Source organism: Echiichthys vipera, assembly GCF_963691815.1.
Source record: "Echiichthys vipera genome assembly, chromosome: 9".
Lineage (NCBI taxonomy): Eukaryota > Metazoa > Chordata > Actinopteri > Perciformes > Trachinidae > Echiichthys > Echiichthys vipera.
In genome coordinates, this window is record NC_139834.1 from 19,942,981 (window position 1) to 19,969,941 (window position 26,961).

Below are 26,961 nucleotides of genomic sequence, written 5' to 3' on the forward strand. Positions count from 1 at the left end.
TTACAGGATGATATCTGTCCCTGTTGCCGCATTTCCGACGCATGGCACGGCACGGCACAGCTCTGCTCCCTTTTTCACTCAATTTTTTGGGGGTTTTCCGTAAAATGTCACCCCTCAAAACTACACTGTACACTACTATATGTACAAAACGCTGTATAATTGCAGATGAAAGTATCCATCGAGTGTCGCTATGGCGATCAGCTGAGATTCCTGCCTGCACCAAGGGGGCACTATCCGTAGTAGAAATATAGAAAAGTGCCTGGTACCAAAACTGAGTCGAGCCGAGCCAAACCAGTGGAAATTAAGCATATAAGTAGTTATTTACAAAATTAGAATGGATAGTTGTTCCTTGTGGTTTAATCACTGCTGCTGTTAACATACAATAATTTACACACTCTGTTGTTAAGAAAGCACTAACACTTGTTTTATCGTTTTATTTGGTTAACGAGTGAAGATTTTTTGTTTTACTCCTTCAGGACTTTCTACCGCTTCGAGGCAGTGTGGGACAGTTCCCTGCACAACTCCCTCCTGCTAAACAGAGTCACTCCATATGGAGAGAAGATCTACATGACCCTGTCTGCATATCTGGAGGTCAGTCATTGCTCTGTTGTGTTGACCTTTATGCATTGAGCCCTATGTTTAACCCTTTTGGTAACGTATCTAACAAACTCGCAATGTGTCCTCTTCACAGCTGGACCATTGCATCCAGCCTGCTATTATTACCAAAGACATCTGTATGGTCTTCTACTCAAGAGATGCAAAAATCTCCCCTCCCCGTTCCCTCAGGAACCTCTTTGGAAGTGGATATTCCAAGACACCTGACTGGTAAGCCTTCAGACTGCCTTATACCCAGTTCTATCACCCACATGAAAGACGGTTGGATCATGTTATATCCATACAGTACTCTTGAATAGGATCTCTTCTGCTTCATCACAGCAATCGAGTCACTGGCATCTACGAGCTGAGCTTGTGCAAGATGTCTGACACTGGAAGCCCAGGAATGCAGCGGAGGAGGAGGAAGATTCTGGACACATCAGTGGCTTATGTGCGAGGAGAGGAGAACCTGGCCGGCTGGAGACCCAGAGGAGACAGTCTCATCCTGGAGCACCAATGGGAGCTGGAGAAAATGGAGCAACTGCATGAGGTGGGTCTTTAAAGAGTCCTTAAAGACTCACATTTACCTGCAATCTTAAAGTAAAATGGCCAATTTCCTTTTACAAAGTTTCTTCTTAGGATGGAAACTTAAATTGTATCTAACGCCCGCCCTTGTCACTTATCCAGGTGGAGAAGACCCGTCACCTGCTCCTGCTGAGGGAGAAGCTGGGAGATGATGCTCCAGTGGGAACAGCTCCCACCACCAAGTCCCTGAGCGAGTTCCTGTCCCCCAGCATGAGCTCAGGCAGCCTGTCCACCTCCACCTCCATCTCCTCGCAGATCTCCAGCACCACCTTTGAAAGCGCCATCACGCCCAGTGAGAGCAGCGGCTACGACTCGGCCGACATTGAGAGCCTGGTGGATCGTGAGAAGGAATTGGCCACTAAGGTGAGAGCAGCTGCAGTATTATGGGATACTGACAGTGGTGATTTACTCATTGTTGCCTCTCCTCTGCTGTGAACAGATCAGTCTCATCTTTGTTCTCTTATAGTGCCTGCGCCTCCTGACACACACCTACAACAGTGAATATAATCAAGTTGTCAGCAGTATCAGTGACTGCAAGGTGAGTCATGATAGATAGACAGAAACTTGCTTACTTTAAAAGTAGTTTCTACACAGTTTGGTTTAGATTTATCTCAGTGCTCATATTCTGTAGAGATCTACCAATACTTTCTTTAGTATTCAGTGCACACTCCAAATGATATTTTTCATTTTGCAGTGTTCCTCTCAAACATAAAATAATGTGTTTAACTAATATTTCATGCTCTTTTTTTCCCTTTAGCTCTCTGACATCTCACCAATGGGACGTGACCCATCAGTGACCAGCTTCAGCAGCGCCACCCTCACCCCCTCCTCCACCTGCCCCTCTCTGTCCGACTCCCGCTGTGGTTCCATGGACCAGAAGTAAAACTTTCTACTTTCACACTCAACACACAATTCATCTTTATAGATTGAATTTATTGGCAGGCTGTCACCAGGACGCTCACTTTGTTGCACATTGTTCTCAAGGACCCCAGAGAACAGCTCCCGTGCCTCCAGTCCCTCCTGCTCAGACTATGAAAACTTCCCGATGGTTCCCACTCTGGAGACCTCCTACCTAGCACGGGCCGGAAAGAACGAGTTCCTCAACTTGGTGCCTGATATTGAAGAAATGAGGCCAGGGTGAGTGCTGACATGTTACCTCTTTTGCTGTTGCAGAGCCAGCGATGTAATTAAAAAAAAAAAATCAATATGAGATGCATCTCACAGTCAAAACACAAATAAATAATCCTGTTTTCCAATCCAAGCTGAAATTATGTGAATTGATTTCTGAACCTGAGTGTTTTCAACTGGAAGTGAATCTAATTTTCTTTTGCAGAAAACAAGTACTTGAATTTTTTAACTGAACTTTTTTTCCTCCATTTTAGGTCGGTGGTTTCCAAGAAAGGTTTCCTAAGCTTCATGGAGCCGCGCTCCAACTCGTGGGTGAAGCACTTTGTGGTTGTGCGCCGGCCCTACGTCTTCATCTACAACAGCGACAAGGACCCCGTGGAGCGAGGTGTCCTCAACCTGTCTACAGCGCAGGTGGAATACAGTGAAGACCAGCAGGCCATGCTCAAGGTAGAGATTCATGTCATCAAGCTTGTTCCTGCTTCTTAATATCTACTTTGTCACAAACTGAACCAGAGGTTAAATTGAGGTTTTTAGATAAGCCCTTAGTAGGTTTCTACCTCACCTACACATTTCATACTTTTTCTATGTCTGACCTTTCTTGTACAAATAATAATAATATTTTTTTTAAAAACACAACAAAGTACATACCTGTGCATCCCTCAATAGAAGAAAACACTGCATCAGTCAAGTCTTTCACAAAAATGTGAAGTAAAAAAATTAAAAAACCATCCTCCTTTAGCAACAGAAAAGTTATATTTTAGTTTATTTTTTGTTTATTTGTTTCAGGGACCATGTACGAAATTAAATGGTTACATAGTGTAAAAAGATGATTTGTACCAGCTAATTTTCATCTGCAGTCCCTGGGCAGGTGAAAACAATAGAAGAGAATAAAAAAAGAATAGAAGATATGCACACACACACACACACACACACACACACACACACACACACACACACACACACACACACAGACACACACACTGCATAAAATAAATGCAGTGCTCCCATTTGGGAGGCTACAATCTCCCCTTGCGATGGATCTTGTAGCTCTGCCTATTCGTTCAGGGCAAAGGTGGACACATTCTTTCAAGGGTAGTTGAGCAGCATTATGAATTATTACAATATGAGACTATCAAGGCTAAGCATATTATATTTGCCCAGTATGGCACAGTGGTGGTATTGCATTGATCTTTTGTCTAAAACTTTAATAGCTTGTTTGTGAAGTGATCTAATGGATTTCAAGGCAGCCTACAGAAATGCAGATGCGACATAATCATCGCATTTACATAAGTCATAGAAGCATCAACTGTTAATGAATTTCGAATGTGTCTAAAATTAGCTATGTTATATTTCAATGTTGATGATTTCGTTTTAGACTCCCAACACGTTTGCTGTGTGCACAAAACATCGAGGAATCCTCCTGCAGGCCAACAACGAGAAAGACATGAACGACTGGCTCTACGCTTTTAACCCCCTGCTAGCAGGAACGATAAGGTACACACACACACAGACACACAAACACACACACACACACACACACACAAACACACACACAGACAAACTTCGCCTACACTACGCTTAACAGCAAGCAACTGTGCGTTCTTCAGCAGCTGCATTCTTGTCTCGTCACAACATAAAATCTTGTTCCCACAGATCTAAGCTGGCGAGGAGGCGCAGTGGCCTAATGAAGAACTGAGTGGGTCTACAGGCACACGGGAAACCATGGCTTCCGTTGTTTCTGGAAAGCCTTTTGAACATACCAAGTGTTAACACTTATTAATCATTGTGATTCTTGACAGTTTTCTCTTGTAAGTAGACTTGTGGCTTAAGTCTCCTTTCATGCGACTAAAAGTTTCGGTTCCAGAGAAATTTGCCTCCCCCTCTCCCTTCAACATCCCTCTGCCAACTTAGCTTTCCTCCTCTCTATCTCTCTTCCCCTCCTCCTCTTCCTCCTCCTCAGCTTTTTGTGTTTTTTGTTTTTATGACAATGTTTTTGGGTCTACTTTTGTTCCGCTTTGTTGTCATTCCCTAACTCCCGAACTAGTAGCATGTTGTAATAGTCTACTTGTGTGTGCACGATTCTTCAGAAACCGTTTTTTCTAGCCACTGATTTTCAGTTTGCCAATCATCTGTAAAGAAATTGTCTCTATCAGTGTTATTTGTCAACCGAGAAGAGTTTAATTTTATTTTCTGGTTATTTCTTTTTTGTATTATTATTATTAATATGCCCGCATGATAACTGCAGCAGTCCTCAGGAGACAACCATGTTTGCTTACTGAAAAACCTTTCCGATAAAACCTACAGTTGGAACCATGAAGGGAAAATATAGAAACATCTCCAAGTGACGAATCGGTTTACGTTCTGCTACGGAAAGCATGGTTGCTTAAAGATCTATTGCTGCTAATGAATTCAAAGGTTTTTCTTCTCTCCACGAGATTCGCGTCAGGCCGCTGCCTCTAGCTTGCCCCACTGCCGTCTCCTAAACGGCCTCTAGAAACAAAATGTAAAGTCTGAAAAATGGGTCCCAACTCAGCGATTCTCACTGTCATCCTTGTGATGTTTAGAGCCCACTCCTCAGTCCGTGCACATTGACCAACGCCAACCCAGATAGTGCCGTCAGTCAAGCGATTATTTGCAGTCGTACATTAAAATTACATGCATGAAGGTTGTTTCATATCTCAACAGTGAAAACATGACAATGAATCGTCCTTGCAGGAGTAGATATGTGTCCCTGTCGTTTTGCTATTTCATCTCAAAGAAAAAAAACAGGGTTCCAAGGAGGAGGAAGACGGACGGTACTCTAAAGAGAGAGTATGCTTTGTACATACAGTCTGTTCTGGGATCAGTGTGGTAGTTAACGCTTATTTAAGACATTCCTCTCAGCTCCTCTTGCAGTTTTACTTACACCAACATGCTGAGCCTCAACAGAGTCTCAGTATTTACAAATATTTTTTTTAACCATCATGTACTTGTGATACCGAAGACGAAACAAAACCTGGTGAAATGGGAGGAAGAAGAGAGAAAGAAGAATGAAGTTGCAATGCTTTAGCCTTGACGCCAGCAGATGATTGATGAAGCTGCTATAGCACATAGCCTGCAGGACGGATAATGAATAGTCAACCCCATGACTCCCCCTCACTGTCATGCTAGCGTGGGGTTAAATCTCTGCAATGAAGTATTTACTGTTCACCACAGATCAGCATACAGTTCATTTTCTATTCATGTTCTTGAATTGAAACTCATCTAACTCTCATTGGGTTGACATTTCTTTTCCCCTTTTTTTTTTTTAAATTATTAACATTGTTGTTTTTTTTTATATTATGCTTTTAATCATTCCCCAGGGAATTTTTATACAAAAATGTAAGAGAGGGCATTTACTGTACCTTTTAAGTTGTAACCAGCTGTATTGGTGTTGGACCTTATTTTGCACATTAACACATATCTATAGCAAGACAAAGGACAAAATCTCACATGTTGAGTCCAAGATTATCTGAGAGTACTGATGAGAGCACATATCAAGGCTACACTGGATAGCTGTTTATAAGAAAGAAAGAAGTGATATGAAAGGGACAACATATACTCAAAGGTTTTATTTCTGATATTGTTTATAAAGAATATTTGCTCTGTACATCATGCTATAGCTGCTGCATTTGGCTCCTGATAAATTATGCCTCTGTCTCTTCAAATGGTAGAAGTGTGAACAAGCACAGATGGGCATTAAAAACTCTGGCCAACCAACCAGTAGTATGCCCACTGTGTCGTATCAAAGAGACTTTAGGGTTGAAGGTGTTGAAACAGAGGCAGCCATCGTCTGTTACAAATATTAGTGGAGATACTGGGGACATCTCTTCATAGTTTGCTGATGTAAAAGACAGAAACCTTTGCCTCAGAAGTCAGAATGAGTTAGAATTGCAGAGCTTCAATGCCCTCAGGTCAGCCAACCTGCTGGTCAGAGAAACAAAAACCTGCTGATTGTTTCTGAGGAAAATGACCATCAAAGAAAAATAGTATAAAACCATCTATGTACTGATGAAGGCTCTAAGTGCATCATACCTCACATTAACCTCAGCATATTTTGTGAGATATCGATATGATGACCCGTCAGAGCAAACATTTTCACTTCTAATTTGCAGAGGTATATTATTTTGAATTGTGTATTTATTGTTTGCAATGTATATATTAGTTTGCAGCTCTTTGCACATTAATAAAAGGTTCAACTAACTGATTAAATAAAGTCTGTGCGGTTTAGTTGTTCTACTCAGAGTGAACCAAATGATGGCGTGGCAGCCTCTTCCAATCTGAACGGTCTGGGAGAGCGTTGAATGTACTATGAAGATGTGTGTTTTTCCATCTTTTAGGTAAAAAAAAGAGAACTAAAATGTAACCCGCTGCATCTTTTTCAGGGGTTACATTAGTGCTTCCTCTTTATTAGAAAGTGGTTTGAGTGAAAGTCTGCTTTTGATTTAAAGAATATTTACTCACAACTCATACTAGCAAGCCACTTGAGTTACAACGGGATAAGAGTGGTTTTTAACTCATTTTTAATTTTTTCTAATATCAGGGAATATAAAACAAAGTAGCTAGTGACATCCTAAAATGACAGTATACTATTGTTGTGCTGGTGTCTTTCTTCACTTCAACACTTTTTTTTTCCGTTGATGCCTTTCAGAACAAAACTAGCCATGATATTTTCCATCTCCCCCCTCTGACACTCAATTTCAGTTAAACTGCATTCCCTTTGGATTTGTTCACCAAAAGAGAAAAAAAAGACAAACCACGACATTAACACTGTACATTATTTGTCAGACTGGTTTCATTTTCATACTCATTTTGTAAATATCTGTGTTGTATGGAGCTTGAATTAAAATGTAAATATGTTTACTGTATTTGTAATAATTATAATCCATTCGCTGTATAGCATAGATGTGTCATGCAGATATCCTAATTCTGTGTATGGTAATATTGCACCATTGAACTGTTTAGTGAATGAGGCAACAATAAAAGTGCAAAGTGTGCATTAGCAGAACAAGTGCTGCCTGTTTGTCTCCTCGTCCTTTGTGCAGTTTAACTCCCATTTCCACATGTTTTTACATGTTATAACTTCCTGGTACCTGCTGTGTTACTGAAGCATCTCTTCCAGGAAAGTTTAGATGGATTAGATGTGTTAGGAATGAGGAAAATAGAATCACTCTTTTTATTATTATTGGTTCATTAAACATCATAAGACGACATAGGAAAAGCGTACGATGTTAAAATATACAAACTAAATCAAAATGATGTCAACCTTTTTGACTTATAATTTATACTTTTTAGAAAAAGCATTTACTTATAATTGACTTCATGCGTTTCTATGTTTGGTGTAGATCTAATAATTATCTATGCCAAACAAAATCCTAATTCGTCTTTGTAAGCCAAAATGTTGATTTAGCGTCTCACAATTTTGATTTAGGTTGAGTAATTTTACTTAATCATCCCAAACGGTGCATTCATTTTCCTTTTTCTGGCAGAAATGGACTGTGAATGTTTGTTTTTATCAAATTAATTCTCCACTGTGAAACCCCGGGCTCGGTCTCGAGGCTAATGCACTTTCTGACCAACTAATATACTTGGACTTTTGCATAGAAAAAAAAAACATTCATAAACCACATTTAATCTGGATTCTTTGCCCAAACATCACCTCCTCCTCCCTACTTCTCATGCAAGTAAAGGCGTTCTGACATTAAACTGGTTTAGTGCAGCAATTTTCCTGCGATCTGCCACAGATTTCCAGTAATCAGAGGAAGTAATGAGGCATGCTTTATTAGCTGTGTGAAATCCCATACTGCATGAAAAGAAGACTGGGACTCGGTACGAATTAAACTGTGTGTGTGTGTGTGTGTGTGTGTGTGTGTGTGTGTGTGTGTGTGTGTGTGTGTGTGTGTGTGTGTGTGTGTGTGTGTGTGTGTGTGTGTGTGTGTGTGTGTGTGTGTGTGTGTGTGTGTGTGTGTGTGTGTGTGTGTGTGTGTGTGTGTGTGTGTGTGTGTGTGTGTGTGTGTGTGTGTGTGTGTGTGTGTGTGTGTGTGTGTGTGTTATAAACTCATAAACTCATACAATAACAATATTTAATTCACAAAATTCAGTTAACTTACAGTAGTCCTACTAATAAAACAATGGATAAATACTTCTCAAAAGCAAAATGTAGGCCTATTTAAAGTATCAAAAGTAAAAGCATCGATTCTGCAGAAATCTTGATGTGACTCATAAGCCTATATATGGCATCATTATAGGACTACTGATGCATCAACATGATTGATGGGAGAGAGAAATAGGTAGTCTGCTTCACATGTGTAATCGTAATCTCTAATTATTATTAGTAGTATTATTTTTAAATGAAATATTAGTCAATGTTACGTCTTTGGGCCATGGATCAGATTTGATGTAAAGGGTCACCATGCTTGGTATTTTACACAGTGTTTTTCACGTAAACTTCTAATCTGAAAAGTAATTAATGAGAAAATCTAATGGAGTATATTTATCTGTGAGATGTAGTAAAATTATAAATAGCCTCAACCTCAAAATTGTACTTTAAACTTCAGTAAATGTAGCTCACTAACTGCCCTAGACTGCCGACTAGGGGTGTGCGCTGACGAGTCATGAGTGACAGGCGGTGGGACCAATAGGAGGGCGGGTACCTCTGCTCAGTATTTTGGACCAATGAGAATCCGCTAATGACATCGCTTCAGTCTGCTGACCGCCCTCTGATTGGTGGATATTCTACGTGGGGCGTACGTCCGCGTCTCCCCGGCGTCGTCACGTAAGAGGAGAAGGAGGAAGTAAAAAAAAGAACCCGAGGGAAGTGGACCTGCTGTGAGCCCGACTGTCATTTGAACACTGTTACTTCACGACTACTTTACTCTCTGAGCACCATGGCTGAGTAAGTTCTTAAAATGAGTTTTGACTTATTTAGGTCGTCGGTAAAGTGGAAAGGTTGCGGCTCATACGTGTGTTTATTGTAGACTGTGTGTGTTAGTCTTTTAATTTGTTCATATAAACCTTCTTGACCACTTAATGTACACGGAGCAGTTAGCTTGTGAGCTAACTAGCTTCACTGTATAGTATAAATACTTCACATATGTCAAAATAGATTAATCGTATGCGTCTAAGATACATTCAAATATATAATTTGCATAAAGGCAGAAATGTTGTAGAGCACTGGTTCTCAAACTGTGGTAGGTTACTAGTACCCCTGGTGGTACTTGAAAGAATCTTTAAACTAAAAAAAGGAAACATTAATTAATAAATGAATATATTACTAAGAAAATACTTTTTTCGATCCATGAAATATAATTTTAAAAAAGGTCAGCATTTCCTTTAGTATTTTTTTTTAAATATCAGCCTGCTATGTAGTCACGTTTAGAGTTACAAGCTAAACTGTGATGGCAAAATAGTCAGCAGAGGTAAAATGATTGGTTTAAAAACACAGAACTGATGCTGCCCCTTCCTTCAGCATGGCGGTGGCTGAAGACAGTCAACAATAAATGATATTCTGATTAGGAATAAACCCTCCTGTCTGTAGATGAATAGTGTAGGCCTATGCTGCTGTATTTGAACATTGGTCTTGGTGGTGGTACTTGAGAGAGCCTGATATATATGTTGGGTCTATGTTTATCATAGAGTGTGGTCTTTACCCTAGTTTGTAAAGTGTCCTGAGATAACTTTTGTTATGATTTGGCACTATAAATAAAATTTAATTGAATTGATATATTGGTATCATCTATAAAGTTTGCGAACCACTTTTTTAGAATATTATGGTGGCCAGTAGTTGTTGTTTTTTTTTAATTATAAGTCCTTGTTGATGGTCATGCCTGCCCATTAAATGTGATTATTTCTCTCCTCACAGAGCAGACATTGCACTGATTGGTTTGGCTGTCATGGGTCAAAACCTCATCATGAACATGAATGACCATGGCTTTGTGGTAAGATGACGACTCCTGTGTTTATTTCCACAACTTCTGGCACTTTCCTCTTTTATATTTCAGTAATTCATCACCAAACCTCTCTCCGACAGGTCTGTGCTTACAACCGAACCGTGTCCAAGGTGCATGACTTCCTGAAGAACGAGGCGAAGGGCTCCAAGGTGATTGGAGCAGAGTCTCTGGAGGACATGGTGTCCAAGCTGAAGAAGCCCCGGCGGATCATCCTGCTGGTCAAAGCTGGACAGGCTGTGGACGACTTCATCGACAAACTGGTTGGTAGTTTGTGCTGTAAACTGTGTTTACAAATTACTTGTGGAAAAAGTCCTGCGTAGTTACATCCATTTGGCTTTTGCGCTGTTCTTCTTCAGATTCCTCTTCTTGAGGCTGGGGACATCATCATTGACGGTGGAAACTCTGAATACAGAGACACAACAGTAAGTCATAGAGAATCACAGTTTAGCAGCAAGTCTTTTTTATTTTTATTTGACGATGTTATTCTGATAGTATTTATTTGTTTCTGACGTACAGCGGCGGTGTAAGAGTCTGATGGAAAAGGGCTTGCTGTTTGTTGGCAGTGGAGTCAGTGGCGGAGAGGAAGGGGCACGTTATGGACCCTCACTCATGCCGGGAGGACATAAAGAGGCCTGGTGAGTCATCAAAAACTTCTAACCTGCTCGCACAGACGTGCTATAAAAGAAAAACTGTTACTAACTCATAAAGTTGAACAGATGTGGGATTTTGGACTTTCTGAAACGGTGAATATCTCTTATTGTTAATCAATAAAAACGCTTTATTTTGAAGGCCACACATAAAAGACATCTTCCAGAGCATCGCTGCCAAGGTCGGAACAGGAGAACCTTGTTGTGACTGGGTGAGTTTAACCTTGTGTTGAATGTTTACTATACTGACTGGTTGTAGCAGTGGTTATCACGTCAAGTCGCGTGTCAATAATCTGATGATCATGCTTGTGGAGGTTGGAGATGAGGGTGCAGGTCATTTCGTTAAAATGGTCCACAATGGCATCGAGTATGGTGACATGCAGCTGATTTGTGAAGCCTATCACCTGATGAAGGATGTTCTGGGTATGGACCACGATGAGATGGCACAGGTATGATGTTTTTTTTTTTTTTTTATCAGTACATTTTGTGTTGTGCCAGCTCTATGTAATCAGATGGGGGTAAAAACAATGTGGTGACGCTCTTCCCCACACTGTTGAATCACTTAGACCTTCAACAACTGGAACAAGACAGAGTTGGACTCCTTCCTGATCGAGATCACCGCTAACATCCTTAAATACAGGGACTCTGATGGTACACATCTGTTGCCCAAGATCCGTGACAGTGCTGGACAGAAAGGCACAGGGAAGTGGACGGCCATTTCAGCCCTGGAGTACGGCACACCTGTAACTCTGATCGGTAAGAGGAAGGAGGAAGAAAGGAGGTTGTACACAAGGAAGTATCTGGTTTCCTTGTCTCTCCTTCCAATGCTGGCTACGTTCAGTAAACGATGTTTGTCATGATGACATAGCTAAAAGCATGACGTCACACATGATTTCAACACCGCTTCAAAGAAAAAAGAATTAAAGGGCAGTAGTCCTTACGATCAGAGTTGTTAAGGTTTGCCAGTTAGCTTACACACATGTGATGGATATGTGGCTGCCGCTAAGAAGATTGAAGGCTTTTCTAGTGGCCTGCTCATCTCAAGTGACATAAGGGGGATTTGTGTGATACTCTGCGCAGCTTTGCTCTTTGCTCTGACCGTATGACAGTCTGTTTTATAAACCCCCACGGACAAGACTGAGGGCAGGGAGCAAGATCCAAGACAAAAGGTGTCATCATATCTTCTCACGCCCCTCTAAACACACATTGTGTGCATTGTTTAATTGAAAGGGACATACACTATAAGCTTTTAGCAAAAGTTCAATCGGGCAGATATTTTTTTAGCAGAAACCCACCTGTCCCCAAATCCCACCAACCATTGTTCAGATTAGATTTCTCTGTACTGTAGATCCTCTTGTGATAGAGGCATTACAAAAGGCTTCATTGTGTGAGAGAGGAGCTGGCCCTACGTGGAGCAGGCTGGTGCTGTGCATGGATGCATTTCTGCCCCAACAGTGAAAACATTCACCAGTAAAGTTCACTCACAGGACACATTTTCCCTCTGCCTGTCCCATTGCCCAGGGGTTGCTTCACCTAGCTGTGCTGTTTTAGCAAGTCATGCTTACCCAGCAGTTGTTGATAATGGCTATGTAATCATTTTAATTGGGGCAGCTGGCAATCACTTTTTTATCTGTATGTAGTGTAAGCAAGCCCTGTGTGTGTATAACAGCGTTATTACTATTGCTGAGTCATGCTGATCTGTTGTTTGTTGTATGCTAGCATGGTGTTCCTGCAGCATGGCATCGACTGGCACAACCTATCTATGCATATATAACCATTTGTCGTGAGAGGTTTCATGCGATCTAAATGGTTGTTTACCGAGCTCTGTTTTTGTGTGATGCTCCAGTAATGTGTCCAATAGTGTGCATAGAGTTAACCTTGTTGTCCCTCTCTATTCCTGTCTCCCCCTCTCCCTCCCTCCTCTCTGTTCCAGGGGAGGCTGTCTTTGCAAGATGCCTGTCCTCTCTAAAGGATGAAAGAGTGGAGGCCAGCCGCAGCCTTTCAGGGCCGCAGGGGGTCAAATTCAGCGGTGACAAGGCCGCTTTCCTGGAGGACATCAGAAAGGTAGAAACACAGTGTAGCATGCACACTGCTAGATTAGGTAGTGTAGGTGCCCCTAGCTAAAATGAATAGATTAATACCATAGCCCTGTAATAAATCATGCCGCCATGAATGTTATAATGTTCAGTTTTGGTTTGTTTCGAACGAATCAATGCTTCCAATTTAAAACTATTACAAGAAATATTTTCATGCACTTAATATTTATGAATATCAAATGTTTTCAATGATGAATTCATTTCAAATTGTGTTACTGTCAGAATGAATTTATCGATTCTTCTCTCTACAGGCTCTCTATGCCTCCAAGATCATTTCCTACGCGCAGGGCTTCATGCTGCTGAGGCAGGCAGCCAAAGAGTTCGGCTGGTCCCTCAACTACGGCGCGATCGCCCTGATGTGGAGGGGAGGCTGCATCATCCGAAGGTACGATTTGACCTCATGTGTGTCCTCATATCACAAGTTTGCCTCACCGTTGCAACATTATGTCAGCAGGCGTCTTTCACACTGATGGTGAAAACTGTGGTAAGGCAGTGTAGAGAGAACTTCTTTTTTTGATCGATCAAAAAAACAAGATTTGAGATTGTTTTTTAATTGTAGAATAATTCTATGTAAAGAAGGATAAATGTTAAAGTAGTTCCATAAATTATTTTGTCAATGCCCTATTATGTAATGCTGGAGTAACAAATTTAGATGAAAGAAAATGACCCTTCCTGTTGAATCAGACAGAGAGAAGAATGGGGAAACTATGGTTGTGCCACTGGTTTGCTTTGTGTAATCTGTAAAGACCTTGCGTAAACCTAAATCAAACATAACACTCTGTTTAACTTGCAGTCAGGGTTTCTACACAGTATAGAAAAAGGGAAAATAGTATATAAAAATGGTTGTATTGTTTCCAGACGTTTTGATTTGTATTTTTAATATATTTTATTTTAGAAAGTGAGATAAACGTCTGTAAACACTACAAACATGTTATGCAACATAGCCGGGTGTCAGGTTACCATGATTACCGTTCGACTGCGATTCCTTTTTAATTTTTTTTTCATATGTGTCGTCTACAGTTTATTCATGATTTATTTTTATTCCTTACTTTATTTATATACAAGTATGTTTAATCCATCTAGTAGTCTATGAAGCAAATACTTTAACTTGAATAAAATGCTGTGCGTTGAACAGTAGTCAGAATTTAACATACGTGTTAAAAGTTGGATTTTAAAACCATTTATTTTTAAAATAATTAGTATTCAGATGAGAAGTCTGGAAATTTGAGCCTGAAAAAGTATGGAATTTTGAAATGGAAAGTGTGTAGGAACCCTGTGCAGTATGTACTGTAGCCACCATTCAACGTGGTTTTTAAAGCAGTTCTCCAATGAAATGTCCCTTTACTTTGAGTCTTTCCTTTTCCCTGTTATAACTCTGCCCTTTCCCCTCCCCACCAGTGTCTTCCTGGGTGAAATCAAAGAGGCGTTCGACAGGGACGCTGAGCTGCAGAACCTGCTGCTGGACACTTTCTTCAGTAATGCTGTGCAGGACTGTCAGGTATGAGGAAGTGGCCTAAGCCCCTGCAATACCCACATTGACAAAGATGTGCAAAAGTTATTTCCTCTTTTACAAATAAAAGAAAGAACAGAAGCACTTGTTGCCATAATCCACAGCTGTGTGAGATTCTGTCTATGGCAGGTAGTTTTCCACGGTTGACTTATTTATTGTTTATACATCCTCCAAACTGTCTTATGAGACTATTCAAGGTTTCTTGGTTGAGGTCTTTTATTCACGGCTATGTGTAAAACCTACCTGAACTCACCCCAATAAAAAAATAACCAACTGGAGGCAGCATGATTAATTGATAGCAGTACTATGTTTGTTTTTTCTCTGCACTTCACAAATCACATCTCACAACTGCATTTCCTTCATGAATTTATTTTTGTTAACCTGTTTAATGTCTTTGTTTAGGAGTCATGGCGCAGAGCAGTCAGCACTGGAGTCCAGCACGGCATCCCGATGCCCTGTTTCACCACAGCTCTGTCCTTCTATGATGGTTACAGACACGAACAGCTGCCAGCCAACCTCCTCCAGGTAAGACAGCACTTGCAGAGCCCACTGAACATATGGCCGGTTTGGACGCATATTGGATTAAACGTGTAGCTGTTGTGTGTTTGCTGTGAGATCTGGGGGCTTTAAGACATTGACAGTTGTGCATAACAACTTTACTCATTTGTCTTTGGACATGTTTTTTTTTTTGCATATTTTGAACCTTCATCAGCATTTATTTTTTTAATGTGAGATTTGCTGGTTTACACTTGTGACATTGTAGATTTAATAGCTGTTGGTTGAACAAAACTAGCAATTTGAAGGTGGACAGATTGTGCAGGGGTTACATGAGTGATGTGTATCTGTGAGAGCATCAAAGATTGTCTATGTTTTATTCTTTTAGGCCCAGAGGGACTACTTTGGAGCCCACACATATGAACTGCTGTCAAACCCCGGTCATTTCATCCACACCAACTGGACTGGGCATGGTGGAAATGTCTCCTCTTCGTCCTACAATGCTTAAAGATCAGTTTCCCAACACTCAAAAAAAACAAACAAGATGGATGGACGAGGAGGAGTTATCTGTGTGAGAAGAAGACGTGTTACACATTCCATCTTAATATCCATGCCTGAATATCAAAGAGCCCCCCCACACACACACACACACACACACACACATCACCTTAATCCAATTTTTTACTCTTCGAACATGTTACTGTTTTATTTATCAAGAATCCATAATTATGTGTGCCGTAAACCCAACACCATGTGTGTTTTGGTTTTGCGACTTTTATTGCAGTCAAAAGACGAGGAGAAACAAAGTGTTGACTCCACTTGAATTCTATGGATATTATGCTGGCTATCAGGATAATGGATGGGCCCAGAGTTCACGGTGTTAACGCTGGATTAAGGTGAACCATTGCACTGTACTGTATTAGGCTAAATAAAGATTTCAATCCCTTTATAATTAGCTTGTGTGGTCCTTACTCTGTGGGTGCTGTAAACAGGATTGAGTTGTGTCTGTTTGTAGCACTAAATAAGGCAACAAGTGACATAAGTTGCCTAATATATAAACAGGATATGTTGGTGACAGACACTTCGAGCCACTGACCTATTCTGGGTGTGTCAATAAATGTCCAAACTGTAGATATTTACAGTTCATTTTAATATACGATATCATAGAGTACAAGCTAGAAAGTACACACTTCCACCTCAGCTGCACAATCCTATAAATTGGTCATTTCAGTGACTGAAAATATTCAAAATGTTTTAATCTAGACCCATATTTGCATTCAATTTACACTTGGTGACAATCAAGGGATACTAAATGTGAAAATACTTACAATGTCCTGTCTTTAAATTTATTATCACTTTGTTTTGGTATATCCAACTAACAAACAGGACTGTAAACATGAACTCAGTGGCAACCATTTTGTGTTGTCTTTTCAGCGATTGTCCAGCAGAGGGCCCTAAGACCCTGAAAAATGTTTTTTTACACACTGACTGTAATGCATATGAATGAAAACAGGCGTTAATCACAGACTTGTCTTTACAACGGCAAACAGTTTACCATTTTGGTTATGTGAAACCAAGATAAAGTAATATAACATGAGAACATATACATTCATGCAGAGCACATTATAATGGCTCTCTAATTTATACTACTTTTTAACCTGGTACCAGACATACTGATTCAACTACTTTGGATGCATTATAATTGGAGATGCAAAATAATAATGTAATGTTTTTCGCAGGGTTCCTCTCAGTCTAGTCTTAATCATCTTAGCTTTTCTTAAAATTTGATATAGTAAATAGTTTAACACCACTGTGTGCTTGATTGAATAAAAGGTTAACACAAACTATGTTGTCAGGCGACAAAACAAACTGTAATACTTTGGTGAAAAAAGGTTGGAAGATTAGGTTCTAGTAGAGTGTGTTTTAAGAAACTTACTCCTGTTAGCACTCTATTCCCTGTGCTCTAAAGCCTCGTTGGGGGATTCTCAGCTGTAGTGTCAGCGGCTGAAACAAACAGCACCTCCACAGCAGTGACAGACGTTGCACCTGACACCTGGAGTGTGTCACAGCTGCCATTACACCTGCTGTTAAACAGTTAACAAAGCCTCACCTCACCACACCTGTGCTGCGATAGCTTCAAACACCTCCTCGTTTGACTCTTCATGTCAGAGCTTTGATCCTGAAGGGGGAACAATGCAGAACAAACAATATAAACACTGTCATTCAGACACTTAACTGCATACATACACTTCAAATGCCCGCTTCTTCTGAATGAATGCTACTCTCTTATTTGGATTCCTCCCGTTGGTTAATGAAAAAATGAAAACTAAACGCCTGTGTTGCTGTTCCTCTTCTCTGATGCTTAATTAAACCAAAGGACAGAATATTCTCTACAATTAAAGGCCTTGTTTTCTTCATGAGGCCTGATGCCAAAAGGCTTGTTGCACAACAGCACAAGAGCCCATTAGAGCTCCGTGACGGCAGCGCAGGTGGAAGACGCTGAGTCATCTGCAGACAAAGCAGGCAGCAAGGCAACACCAGACGGTACGTTGATGCACAATAAAGCAGGAGGAGGAAGACTGGACCACAGATGCTACTGGATTTCATCAAGATCAAACGTTCTCTACTTCCTGGATTTCTGAAATGCATTCAAGCTAATAACCAGATAGTGAAATATTAACTACATTTTAATGTAGCTGCTGTGATGGTTGCATATTAAAGCTCCTGAAACTGGTTTCTATATTTACTTTTTTCCTTGTATATACATAAATAAAGCAGCCTGTTACATTAATCATTTCATATTCATCCCTCTGCACCATTGTCTTATTTTTTACAAATTTCATTGTGTTGTTGTTTAACATATACAAGTACGATCCACGTCACACTCAACACTGCACTCCCTTGCGTCATCAGCAATACACCAGCCAGGTGTGAAGTTGATCAGATGTACCGTTCTTGAGATATGTGAAGGACAGACATACATCCATACACAGTGATTCCTTCCTTCATATATGATGCATTACACTATGTATCTACACATGTACACCAAATTTGGTAGCAATAGCACAAAGTATTCAGGAGATAGGACATGTTTTTGTAATATATTTTTGCTCGCTGAATTTAAACATTAAAAATCAGAAAGCCAAATCTAGCATTACAAAGGGCGACATCTCACCTCTGATCAGACTGACTACTAGTGCTCGGTGGTGTCTTTATCTTAAGTCTGTGGCCCAACAGGTAAATCAGGTCTCCAACCAAACATTTTTGAAAGATGTGATGAGAGAATATCAAGTTGTTCCTCGCCCATTTGCTCGGTATGTACAGAACACAGGAAGTTATTGTAAACTAAGATCATGATTGGGTCTATGGACCATTTCACAGTTGTAAACTTAAACTGAATATGTCCCAGTTTATTTTCTGTTGCAATGTCAGGAAACTATAAAAGAAGGTCATGACGTCACTGGTGCCAAACGGTATTCTACATGTATCTGATTGTAATAAAGCATCTTTATATACAAATATACACTGGAGATCAAACTTAGAGAACAAAGTATTAATACTTGATCTATTCTGAAATACTGTTATTTTTTTATTGTTCAGAATTTGATAGAATATCTGTTCTGGCTGTACCACTGCTGTTCTAGCATGTTTTTTTAATAACCAAGGCACTTCAAAGGCCTTTATGTTGTTTAGGCGGTGAGCAAAATTAGAGAATAGTGACCACTGTATCAGAAGAGAAGACTTAGATGTTTTCTTAGGGCTTTAGAATTAAAAAATGAAAAGGAAGTATAGAGGCCCTTGAATGACTTAAGCACAGGACATCAGTGTTTCTCACACTACTCTCTGTCACCTTAGAGCAGCTCGCCATCTTGCAAAGTAACCAGAAGAGCTGCCGGATAAATAAGAAATAAGGTGTTTCCAATAATTTAGTAAATTGTCACCAGGTGCCAGATTAACACCAATAACTGGCAGGTATCTGAAAGTGTTCTCTAATTTTGCTCATTGCTTTTTCCACAAAATAACTATTATTATAATATAGATTATAATAAAGGCCTTGCTTTCAGGAATAATTGAGCTAGTTTATGTGTAGGGAAGTACCTCAGTGAGAAGCTGGCAGAGGGGACCCTCAGAAAAAGCGTTGCCTCCCGGGATAGCCCATCCTGCAAGAACTTCTGGAAGACCTAAACCTGCTAGCAGTGGGGGGAAGCACATCAATTCAGTGTTCACATGTTAACAGCAGTGAGGTTCAATTAAACCACAGGTATAAAAATGAGGATATAGTTGACCCTCAGCCTTGTGTTGACCCATTACGGCGATGTGATTATGTTAGAGACCTGCACAATGTTTTCTGTTACTATCATTCTTTGAACTATGTTTAAACTATTTAATAAATAAATCTGATCAGGACTTAATGTCTTCCACAGTTCATATTTAAAAGCTCAGGTTAAAACTACATTTTATAACACACACGGTATATATATATATATATATATATATTTACATATATCAAATTTATTTTCAAACTTCAAAAAAGTTCAAATCATTTCATACCGTAATTAGGATTTCCCATTACTGCCATCCTACAAAAATTAAGCTCCTTCCAAAAACCTTGCACAAAAGCAGGTCAAGGAACAGTCACATTTGATATCTGCCAGTTATGACATCCAGCAGATATGTATTCTAGGTTTGCATTATATACACACAATGTCCTACAAGCTTCTTTACTGACTGAGCAACCCAAAGTTGGGAAATAGTAATACCTTTTATTTTAGTTTAGTTGTTTTAGTTTGTAACCTTAAATGGATTTCTGGGGATCCTACGCGTCAAATTAATTCTTGGTATCCCTCAATTGGTGTGCAAACAAAAAAGCACAGAACACAAAAACTCCCTTTCACAAACCAGAGGTTATTAGGAAAAGATTTCAATAAATAAAAAGGGGTCCCCAGAGTTTTGTCCCACAGGCGATTACAAAATGGCACATAAGCACCATCAACAGGCGGAGCATTAAAACTACACCCATTAAACAGCCAGCATCAGTACTACAAAGTGCAGGACACTTCTCTGCATATTTAACACCACGGACCAAAACTTCCATAGAACATCTGAAAAAGAATCGAAGGCATGAAAGCCTGTAATGATAACTGATACACTTATGAATCTACAGTGAGAGACGACAGGTGATTAAAAACTCAAAACCTTTATTTTACACCGCAATACTAAAATAGTTCAGTACAGAAGGTGTGAATTCCTGCTGGCATGTTCAATCAGCTTTTAGAGTCCCTTTGGAAATCTGAGCTCATACATTCCAACCACTTCACAATCAGAATAATAAAAACAAGAACACATCCTGCCTCAATGAAATGCTTTTTGATCACATTGAAAAGAAACCCACCAATTAATACTTCCATAAGTTATCAGTGTACGTTACGTGGACAAAAAAATCAAAGCATTCGCTGACAGAAATGCAGGTTTCAGAATAAAAGGCAGACTATGTTTCACAAGTTTGGAAAAAGTAGTATGACTGCTGCCAAACTGCAGGTGTGACTTTGGTCCTATTTGACACATTTGTAGGTATGAACAAATACCTCAGCCCAATTGAGTATGGTCCGCTCTAAATTTGATTATGGGATGGTCCAAGATTTCTTGCTAGTGAAGTGAAGCTCCTTTTCAGGAATAAGGCAGTCGTGCATCAACTCCATTGTTGGTTTGTGCCGGCCCACCCAACAATGTCTTCAGCTTCTCCATAACTGACTCCAACCTGGATTCAGACGAAAACCTGGGCTGTCCATGTCCGAGGTCCCTATACATGTAAATTAAAGTGTTGGCAGTTCAATTAATGTAGTCAAAAATAAGTCACTGTCAAGAGTGTATTATACCTAGTCAAATTCAGTTTTATTTCAGGCTTCCCTTTGAGTCACAAAACATAGAAAATGCATTCGTAACCACTTCAAACAAACTTTCAATGGGAACTTTCACCACATCAACCTCAAACTTCAACACACTTTCAGTGTTTTTCTCCACACAGACTTCACCAACACAAGGTCACATTTTCACACAGAGGGTGGTAACAAGGAGAAAAAAAATAAAGCACACAACCAGACACAGCATTCACATCAAACCAGACAGCAAGAGAAAGCTACGAAAAAGGTACAAATAATCATAGCACTTGACATTTCACTGTGTTTTTAAAGAGTTAAGGTTGATAGAAAACGATGAGAATGCAGAGAATGTCCTTGGGATGGCCATTAGGGACACACTCGTACTTGATTCTTCCTCTCACACTCGCACAAAGCCACAGGTTCTTCTCAACTCTCGCAGGCATTTGTCTCTTTAAAAAAAAAAAAAAAAGATCTGCACAAACAGTCCTTCTCACACTCCTTTCACTTTGCTTTCCCGTTCGCTCACTCTCACTCGGTCCAACATCAATCCCACTCATTGATCTTGAAAAGCGACAAGAGCAGACAAGACTTCTATATCCATGAAAAGGGGAGAGGAAAAAAAGACAACACCCACCGTCTAACACAGTATATGCAGAGTGAAGCTGTGTTCTTTGATGGCAAAGCATTTACACATGGGAAGAGGGGAATTGATACTGAGATCTGTCGAACATTGCTGCCAATGAGGCGCTTCCTCCCGGGAAATTGGGAAAGAGTTGGTGAACTGCAGAAGAGATTTTCATGAAGGCGTTTCCAACAGACGTCAAACAAAAACAAACAAAAAGATGCAATCAACTGCATACAGATATAGTCATATCAAGCCCATTTTACAAGGGGATGAGGGAGCTCTCGACATACTCGTGCATGTTTCTAAATATTTATCTTGCATGCACAGTCATTTCTGTTTAACATTTTCTTAAAAACAAAAGTGGAGTGGGGCAGCTTCCACCAACAAACTAAACTTTTCACCCATTCAATGCATGACTACATAATCAGTCACACGCAAGTATAAATCTTATCTTTAACAAAATAAAAGGCAGTATATTTTTGATAATAGGAACATAAGATATAAGCAGTTCCCAGCTGTGGGTATACTTACCAGATAAGCCTAATGACAACAGAAAAGCTCAACTCAAAGCTATCTACACTCCCCAACTAGAAGGCTTGGACTCCATGGAGGTTCCAAAGCCGGAGCTGAAGCCGCTGCTGGAGGCCGTGTTAGTGCCTGCAGCCCAGCCGAGGCTAGCTGAGCTGGGGCTGCTGTAACTGGCGGCGCTGTTAGAGCTATAGGTCGGGTCTCGGGTCGTACTGGCTGTGCCTGCCGTTGTGGTCAGACCCTGCTGGTTAGCCAGCATGCCCATCATTCCCCAACTGCTTTGAAGAGCTGCCTGAGCAGCAGCCACCATTGCTGGGTTAAGACCGAGAGCCCCAAAATTAACCCCACCACTACCGCTGCCTAGCCCTCCACGACTACTGCCATAGCCCTGACTAAACCCACCAGCCCCAAACCGCCCTCGATCCATCATTTGCCTACTATTATTGTGTTTGGGCTCAGCGTTGGAGATGTGGACACTGATGCCCTTGATGATCAAATCCTCCCCACACAGGGCTTGGGCAACCTGAGACAGAGGTGAGGAGAAGATTATCATTACAGCCATTATTATGTCATCAATCTATAATCCAACTCTACCTTTTATGGGGAATCTCACCTGGTCATCAGCAAACGTCACAAATGCAAATGCCCGGAAAGGTTTAGGGATGAAGACATCAGTGACTTCGCCATACTGCATGAAGTACTGCCTTAGTTCGTCAGTTGTCATGTCCTCTGTACAGCGGCCAACAAAGATTTTACGGCTCCGCATGGGTTCATCAGGAAACGCCTGAGAGGACAAAGAGGCAGTGCATAAATTCAGAAAAGAGAGGATGGTTGTATTTTTAAAAGACATTTGCGAAATGCATTTAAGTTGCAAAACAGTGCATTGCAATTAAGTGTATCATTTCTAAAGTTTTTGGTGAAATTAGGAGATAGACAGCAAAAATTGCAGAACGTTCTACTTGCAGAAATTCATCGTCCATAATAGTTCCCGTTTTAGATTGTATCCATTCATTTTTTTCTATTTATTTATAAGATTCTAAAAACATTGCCCAAAATACCTTTGAGTTGGGAAGTTTGCAGTCACACCATCGTCCGTCAATCATGTGTCTCTGAGCAATCACTTTGGTTTGTGTCTCGTATTCAGTGAACCGAACAAACCCAAACCCTTTTGAGTTGCCAGTCTTTACATCTCTCTTGACCTGGAGTGAACAAAGAGGACATGCATGCTTTATTGCCAATTTTAACTTAACTAGAAACATAATATATCCGTATTACACTCTGAGCCTAACAAAGATATGTTGACAAAAATATTCAGAGCCAGATGAGATGTCACCACCTGCACCATGATGACCTCCCCAAAGGTAGTGAAATAATCTTTCAGGTCTTGTTCTGTTGTTTTCCATGGCAGGCCGAGGACAATGAGATCTGACGTCTTCTGAAAGCCCCTTTTTACTTTCACAGCTGAGGCAGCATCTATTTCGTCCATCTTCCTTTTGTTATCTTTGGAGAAAAAATAGATTTGAGTTAAATCAGGGAAAACCACCAATCAACCACTCAACACTAACTTTAGGTTAGTTTACGTTTAAAAGTTAGTTGGCATTGGCTGCCCAACCTGAAAATATTGTTGCAATTTTAAGTCAACTTATATTTTTAATAATTAAAATATGCAGTTAGCCTATCTATTAAGCTTTTTAAAAGAAATGGTGAGATAAAAGACCTGACATTTAAAGTTCCCTTTTGTTTTTCATTCATCCGTTTTTCTCAGTTTAGCAATTTGCACATTATTTTTATGTACAACTTAATTTGCTTCACCGTTTCCTCTAAAATAGATGCTGCACGCGAGTATACATGCTGTTGCCAATGGAAACCTGCCATCCTTTACTGTCTAGCACCGAAATAAAAATGTCCTTGAAAAGAGGCGAAAGGTCAAACATTGACCCACTGAGCTATCTAATGGTGACAGCAATACACAGAGACCAAGATATAGTACTTGACATTTGCTATATGTGCATTTTTATGCCGCTATAACAAACCAAACTCTTCTATGAAGGTTTTCCACAATATTTTGGAACCTGGCTGCAGGGATTTACTCCCATTCAGACATGAGAGCATTAGTGATGTTGAGTGATATGGCCTCGCAATCCAGTTCATCCTACAGGTGTCTGAGGGGCTGAGGTCAGGGCTAAGTCTGTGCAGGCCAGATGAAATCATCCACACCTTATGTACCTAGCTTTGTCCAATAGGACGTTGTCATCTCAAAACAGAAAAGGGTCTTAAGTGTTGCCACAAAGATGAAAGCACATTGTTGTCAAAAAAAAGTAGCTAAGAGTTACTTAGTTGGAACTTAGGGGGCAGATAAAAACTAGCTTAAACAAATTAAGTCGATAAAGATGCAACTTTATTGCAATTTGAAGGCAACATTGTTTGTGATGTTGAACCATGTTGCACTTTTAAGAGGTATTCCCAAAATTTTACCCACACCATTTAGAACAATGACGTTAAGACATTATATTAGAAACCCTTAAAAGTGTTAGGCAAAGCAATTCATCAGCAACATAGCTAATGGCAATTGAGAAGCCACATTTTAAACACATTTAAAAAAAGATCTGGTATCAGAAATGTTGACTTGTCACTGCTTTTTTAGACATCATTTTTTCAGACTACATCTTTTGTTTGTGTTCGTTGTGATCACTGATGTATTTTATTCTTTCTTTCTGGTTTGTCTGGAAGTTTGAAGTTTCGCTGCTGCTGCTTATCTTGGCTAGGCCTCCATTGAAAAAGGGATTATTAATCTCAATGGGACCCAACCTTGTTAAATAAATAAAAATCCACACCTCTACAAACATAAATGTACATTAATACCTTCATGAAGGTAGGTTAATGCATTAAAATGGATTAGTTGTAGCCAAGTGTGCCTAATAAACTAGAACTTGTGTTTGGTAACAGGGTTAACCACATACTTTTGGTCATGTACAATGATAATAAGGCTAAGTAATATACACCTACACCTCACCTTTGGGGTAATTCACCACATAAACCAGGCTCCCCCAGTCGTTCTCAGGAGCATGGAGGACCCCCTCCACCAGCCGGACCCCCCTCATGCACTGGGACTCGGGGTTCCTGTACCGCAGCCCGCACGCCCCTGGAAACTGCGCCGCCACCGACGACAGCAAAATAGTCCCGTCGTCCTCTGAAGGGATCTCCATGGGCTCCTCATTTTCATCCTCAGCCACGCGGATATACAGCTCGGACATGGTCTCTAATAGTTGGAGCGCTGGTCCGAGTGGAAGCAGCTAACGAAGCTAAAGTTAGCTGAATGGTGCGCACGAGTTTGCAGTTTACTTAATGCTATAACTGCGTGACGCAACTTAAATTACAAAGGGCAGTCAAACACAGACAGACAAACACGTATGAAACGCTTACTCTCACTCAACTACTCTTAACATTAAATAGCTCGCGGCTATGAATACTGTTTATGCTCTTGTGCGCTCGCAGCACGCGTAAACAAGTTAGCATCCAGCTAACACAAATGAATGACCATCCAGTTTCTTCTCGCGCTGTTTACTGTCAACAAACACACACATGTGCTCCTCTGGATTACAGTCGTTCGGCCAAAAAGTGTACACCAAAATAACAATACCGATAAGTTATCTTTTTCTGTCAGATTTAAAGTAGGACATCGAAAAGAATATCTGCAGCAGCAAATGGCTAACCTTTGTAACCTCAAGCTAGCTAACAAAATGGCTGCGCACTCTATAAAGATGACATCATCCAGTTGGGAGAGCCCACTGTCACGTTTTTGTAGGGGTGCCCAGAAATTAAAATTACAGATATTTGGTTAATAGTTTCACCTCGGGAGACTAGTCGTCGTTAACTTTTTTTATTACTTTTTCTCACATGTTATGTGGTAACGTAATCATTTTTGTCGTGATGCATAACTTTAGATAGGTGAATATTAAATATCGTGATTTACCCCTTGAGTCCATAACGATTCATCTAAGAGCTCAAACAAAAGGTGCACATATGTGTCCATGGTGCACGCTGAGTAATTTAAATTCTGTTGAATAATAATGTATTTGGGATACATTTCCCCTTTTGGTTTACATTTTAGAATTTTGCTTTCCTTTCCTCCTTTTCCAAATCCAAGAACGGATCAAGCCTGGAGAAATACTTTCGCGAATGCCTTTCTGGAAAGAAAAAAAACATGAAAAAAAAAGATCACTCATTGAAAATTCATTAAAATTATTTGCCAAATGAACAATGGAAACATCTAAAATAAAACAAAGTATTTTTAGTTGTGTTCAGTTTAGTAACAACAATGTGTATGATTGTAAAACTATGATTTTGTGTTAATTGATAGGAACCAAATAAGGATAACATGAACTTTGTCTGTGTACATTATTTTGACACAATCTTCTCACTATTTCTTGCCAGAACAGGTTATGTTTTTCTGAGAGACAGTCTGCTTTTTTCTTGACAAAGCCCCCCCTGAAATAAATTCCACCAACCGCCCCTGTGAATAACGATGATTATGGCTAAATATGATTATGATATGTCTAATAGGACTAAATTAATCTTTGCGGTAATGTAGGCTATCATACGGTGAGAATCCAATATCCAACTGACCCATAAATTTATTCTGTGCAGCCAAACATTGTTAAGACTCACAGAACGCACGGCTACACCAAAGTTCCCAAAAAATACCATATATGCAGAGGCAGTTTAATGCACAGGCTGGCCTAGGCGGCAGCCTAGGGGCCCCAGGTGTGCAGGGGCCCCAGAGTATTTTAATTGTTTTTAATTTACTGCACACAACCAGCTGCTATCATGTGGCCCGATTCATAAGGCAGGGTTCGTACACCTTTTCCATGATAAAATTCAAGCACTTTTGAGGTCCATTTTCAAGC

General features: G+C 40.2%; 3 protein-coding genes across 10 annotated transcripts in view; 2 read left to right on the forward strand and 1 right to left on the reverse strand.

The window, feature by feature from the left end:
* Positions 1–7,269, forward strand: part of kif1b (kinesin family member 1B) — a 58,947-nt gene extending 51,678 nt beyond the window's left edge. For all 6 annotated transcript variants that reach the window (XM_083920040.1, XM_083920045.1, XM_083920042.1 and 3 more), the window contains 10 exons: positions 477–591; positions 692–825; positions 937–1,144; positions 1,282–1,542; positions 1,646–1,717; positions 1,937–2,058; positions 2,164–2,316; positions 2,562–2,754; positions 3,683–3,801; positions 3,961–7,269. In XM_083920040.1, coding sequence (XP_083776166.1) covers positions 477–591; positions 692–825; positions 937–1,144; positions 1,282–1,542; positions 1,646–1,717; positions 1,937–2,058; positions 2,164–2,316; positions 2,562–2,754; positions 3,683–3,801; positions 3,961–4,003 — 1,420 coding nt within the window. In that variant the 3' untranslated portion in view covers positions 4,004–7,269. The remainder of the gene's footprint in view (positions 1–476; positions 592–691; positions 826–936; positions 1,145–1,281; positions 1,543–1,645; positions 1,718–1,936; positions 2,059–2,163; positions 2,317–2,561; positions 2,755–3,682; positions 3,802–3,960) is intronic.
* A 1,868-nt stretch (positions 7,270–9,137) lies between these two features.
* pgd (phosphogluconate dehydrogenase) lies at positions 9,138–15,963 on the forward strand. Its single transcript, XM_083920919.1, has 13 exons — positions 9,138–9,220; positions 10,187–10,262; positions 10,355–10,534; positions 10,631–10,696; positions 10,791–10,909; positions 11,064–11,133; positions 11,236–11,370; positions 11,488–11,677; positions 12,855–12,985; positions 13,269–13,402; positions 14,416–14,515; positions 14,930–15,052; positions 15,411–15,963. The coding sequence occupies exons 1-13, from the start codon at positions 9,213–9,215 to the stop codon at positions 15,528–15,530; spliced, it is 1,452 nt and encodes a 483-aa protein (XP_083777045.1). The 5' UTR covers positions 9,138–9,212; the 3' UTR covers positions 15,531–15,963.
* A 4,276-nt stretch (positions 15,964–20,239) lies between these two features.
* Positions 20,240–25,776, reverse strand: tardbpa (TAR DNA binding protein a). 3 transcript variants are annotated; one of them, XR_014593335.1, is made up of 7 exons: positions 25,068–25,776; positions 23,391–23,554; positions 23,113–23,253; positions 22,668–22,838; positions 22,493–22,577; positions 21,536–21,682; positions 20,240–20,822 (listed from the first exon to the last, which is right to left on the reverse strand). XR_014593335.1 is itself a non-coding variant. In XM_083919648.1 (6 exons), exons 1-6 carry the CDS (start codon positions 25,306–25,308, stop codon positions 21,588–21,590), a joined length of 897 nt encoding a protein of 298 aa, XP_083775774.1. In that variant the 5' UTR covers positions 25,309–25,776; the 3' UTR covers positions 20,839–21,587. The 3 variants fall into 3 exon arrangements, 2 of the variants coding, with proteins under 2 accessions (XP_083775774.1, XP_083775773.1); XM_083919648.1 differs by lacking the exon at positions 20,240–20,822 and having other exon boundaries at positions 20,839–21,682; XM_083919647.1 differs by lacking the exon at positions 20,240–20,822 and having other exon boundaries at positions 20,839–22,577.
* Between the last annotated feature and the right edge of the window lie 1,185 nt (positions 25,777–26,961).